Below are 3,830 nucleotides of genomic sequence, written 5' to 3'. Positions count from 1 at the left end.
TAAGGGGTGTTACCATAGTTCAGCTGACGCATGTCACCATACCCAGCAAAATAAGGGGTGTTACCATAGTTCAGCTGACGCATGTCACCATACCCAGCAGAATAAGCTGTGCGATTTCATCTAATGATAATAATAACAGCAGCGACAATAATACTAATGGTAAGAATTTAATTATTTGCCGTAAAGAATGGACGAGGGAACGTTATAAAGACAGACTACAAATCAGTGGTTTTTACACTGACTAAAAACAAACCAGCGCAAAAGAAAATAAGAATGTGGAAAAAGGTAATAAGCAGTTTATGGAAATAGGATAAAATCACTATGGCTAGACACACATATAAAAATTACTCCGTCTGCCAAGAAGTTCCTTGGTCAGCTACGTCTCCCATCTTGCACTCATTTTCTTATGGTGGGACCCCTCTCACTCAACTTTCAGCGAAATTACCAGCAGGCACAACAATTCTCTGCAATTAGGACATGAAGAAATAAATGATGGTTTTTTTTTTTTGAGGAGGAGGAGGAGGAGGAGAATGTATCTCTTCAGTAATTGCAAACTTGTCCCCGATACAATCTCTCACTTGTGTATATACATAAGGTATGCATGTATGTATCTATTTATCTATATACACACCACGTCGTCACGTGACCGATCAGGTTGTTAAATGTTGTTGCACATCTGTGGCCACAGTGCAGTTTTGCATTGTTTGAGCCTTCAAATGACGCCATCCCACTCGTTAGGTGAGCAGGCTAACAATCCCCTCTCATATATATATATATAGTGTGTATGCGCGCGCGCGTGTGTGTGTGTGTGTGTGCTTTGGCTCCTCAATGCCGTGCCAAATATGCTCAAAACACTTCGTTGATGCAAACTAATAACAGTGGGACATATTTGTTCTTTCTGCTCGGACATTGTCAATATTACCCTTAGTATCAATTTTCTGAGAATTTGTCCTATTTGTGTAATCTCTTTTGCCCGTTGCTTTTAAATTGTAAAAGAGAAATATTAGAGGGAGTTTTTCATTCTTTCACATAAGTGAGACTGCATCATATTGGAATCCTTTTACTTGAAACCGAACTGTTTTAATGTTTAAAAAACAGCTGAAATGATTGGATAGAAGAAAGTCAATTGTTATGTAGACTGAATATTTGCAGTATCTGTGACTTAAGGTGGTTTACTGTATTTGCGGTCTTTACTAGGATGTTTGGGTGACTGTGAAGCTAAACGTTTGTAGAGCATTCATAGTTGACTTTGTGATGCGTTGTGGATGCATGAAACGATTTTGTACTTTTGTTGGCGAAAAAGATGAATCTGTAATACACGCGCGTATAGAAATGAGATAGAAATTTATGTCAAATGACTCGTTAATGTATGGAGATAAGATTTTGTGAGATATAAGAGAAAGTTTTTGTTTAACAGGGTTTGTGAGGAACTGGGTAGGAAAAACTCCGTTGCCTACATGCACAAACTATATATATACATATATGCGTACATGCTTGTATATATATGTACGCGATTTTCTAGTACTGAGTTTAAAAGAGTAATTTTTCAATTAATTTCTGTATAAGTGGTAAAACCAATATTCTTTATAGAAATGTTCCTGGTCAAATCAGTTTTCCGTTGTTTCTGAATAATTCCACTTTATTATCATACTAATGGACATTTGGAAATTGCCCATTTTCATTTCATTTTCTTTCCACTTTTGATTCAAATAACATTTGTTTTCAAAGTAATTTTATTTTCTACATTTTTTCTAAATTTCCTGTTTTATTTGTATTTTTATATTGACAAAACAACTTCATTTTTCAATTTATATTTTTGATTCCATTTAAGTTCACTTTTAACTTTAAATTTTTTCATTATATTTTTCATAATTTTTCCTCTCCGTTCATCTTTGTTTCCGTAATAAATTTAATATAAAATCTATATTTCATTATTACATGATCTATTTTGCTAGAGTTAAAATTCTTTGTGTCAAATGAAACGAACATTTTTTGTTTCACATTTCATTGACTGCACAACAAAAATGATATTTTCTTTGGAAAAGGCAGGAAGTTAATGTGTGGAGGAGTGGAAAAGATTCATTGATGAAAGACTGTTACTATTATACACTTCTGTCAAGATTGGAAAAAAGAGGGAAAATCGAACTTGGAATATTTGTACACACAATATAAAGCCATAATGCAAGACAGTATGGCATTTTGCCATTTCTCTCAACTGACCAGGCTGTACTACATATATTTCTGCCACCATAATGATTCCTAACACTCACACAAGACCAACAAATTTTTGAGAAATTCTAAGGTCAATCAACAGAACTCTGGTACTTTACTACATAATCTTTCCACGTTTGAATACAGAATGCATAATAACTAAATATCTTAATTAACATCATTCCATAACTTTCAAACTTATAATCAGAAATGCAAACGTGTTCACCGACATGGCAAACCACATTTTCTATTCACTGCGAAATCCATTTTCAGTTTAATTGCGTTGAGGATCCTCGCTGAGTAACATTAAACGTCACAGCATCCTACTTTCCCTCTCCAATAATAGTTAGTAGAGCTCAATATTAGGAACAAAGAACATTGTTATATAAAAAAAAAATACATTTTCACTCTTTTTTATTTCAGGCTATCCAAAAGTCCTTTGCCAAAACATCAGCTCCTCTGAACAGTATGTACTTCGAAACCTTTATTTCTTTTTATTTTATTGATTTATTTATTGTTGTCACCTGAATATCATGTCGATTCAAATTCGCAATTACTATTAAGTAGAACGTTTATTAATGTTTACAATGCATTAAATCGTTATCATGTAAATGATGAAGACATTTAACTTATTGTTCTTATGGCTAATATAACTCTCTTTGAATCAATTAAGGATTTGAAAGTGGAAAACCTTACATCACTGAATTGTGAACAATTTCTGAGAAATTGGTCATGTATTTAATAATATCATGGAACGTATAAAGACATGCCTAGCTTAACGGAGACAATGACTATCTAAGAAAACTGCCCAGTTGAGACAAACACTCTAAAATAACGACACAGTTGCTAAATATATGGATGAACAGAGTTGCTACTTTTGTAGTTCTCAAGTGTATATTACTTTGTTCCTTCATCAGATGATGGAGCACGTTAGAATAAGTATGGGTAATCCACGACAGATAATTGTCGGCCAAACGGTAAAATATCCAGTTTCTAACGCATGCGCATGCGTATACAACTATGCAAGTGCGTGTGTGTGCGCGCGTGCGAACCCAGCAAACAACTATTCTTACAAATTGGTATTCAGGCCGTGACTGCATTTAATCTTTTTTATTTCAATATTACAATGTTATCTTTCAGACTATGAGACTGAGGAGATATTTTCATGTCTAGAGATGAAGTGGTTTCGGATCTACATATATTTATATATATATGTTCTAAAAGTGTAGCTTGCCCACATAGAGTGCACTTCATATTCAAGGTTTTGATGAAGCTAAAGGATGTTATCCAGGTACTCAACTAAGAGTCCACCACATCTTATAGCGGAAGCAGCCGTAAGATAATGAAGTTCATTACATAACATTAGTTTTTCCACTGTCATATCTGTGTTTATATATATATATATATATATATATATGCGATGGTTTTTGATGAGCAGCGTCGATTTTTATAGTTCTGTAAAATATAATAATAGTGTTTTGCAAGCTTAAAGATGATAAAATATTATTATTATTATTATTATATATATTTATATTCAAACACACACACACACATATATATATAAGGGTTATATATATGCGTATATTATGTATACATATATATATACACACACATATACA

At 33.3% G+C, this 3,830-nt stretch overlaps 1 protein-coding gene across 6 annotated transcripts in view; it reads left to right on the top strand.

Annotated features, from left to right (window-relative positions):
• LOC106878895 (receptor-type tyrosine-protein phosphatase T) overlaps nt 1–3,830 on the top strand; it is a 596,380-nt gene that overhangs the window by 374,482 nt on the left and 218,068 nt on the right. For all 6 annotated transcript variants that reach the window (XM_014928243.2, XM_014928245.2, XM_014928244.2 and 3 more), the window contains one exon: nt 2,635–2,677. In XM_014928243.2, the coding sequence (XP_014783729.1) occupies nt 2,635–2,677 (43 nt within the window). The remainder of the gene's footprint in view (nt 1–2,634; nt 2,678–3,830) is intronic.

Source organism: Octopus bimaculoides, chromosome 8 (genome assembly GCF_001194135.2).
Source record: "Octopus bimaculoides isolate UCB-OBI-ISO-001 chromosome 8, ASM119413v2, whole genome shotgun sequence".
NCBI classification, from domain to species: domain Eukaryota; kingdom Metazoa; phylum Mollusca; class Cephalopoda; order Octopoda; family Octopodidae; genus Octopus; species Octopus bimaculoides.
The sequence above is the reverse complement of the archived record's forward strand: the minus strand, read 5'-3'. Positions and strand labels throughout refer to the sequence as shown.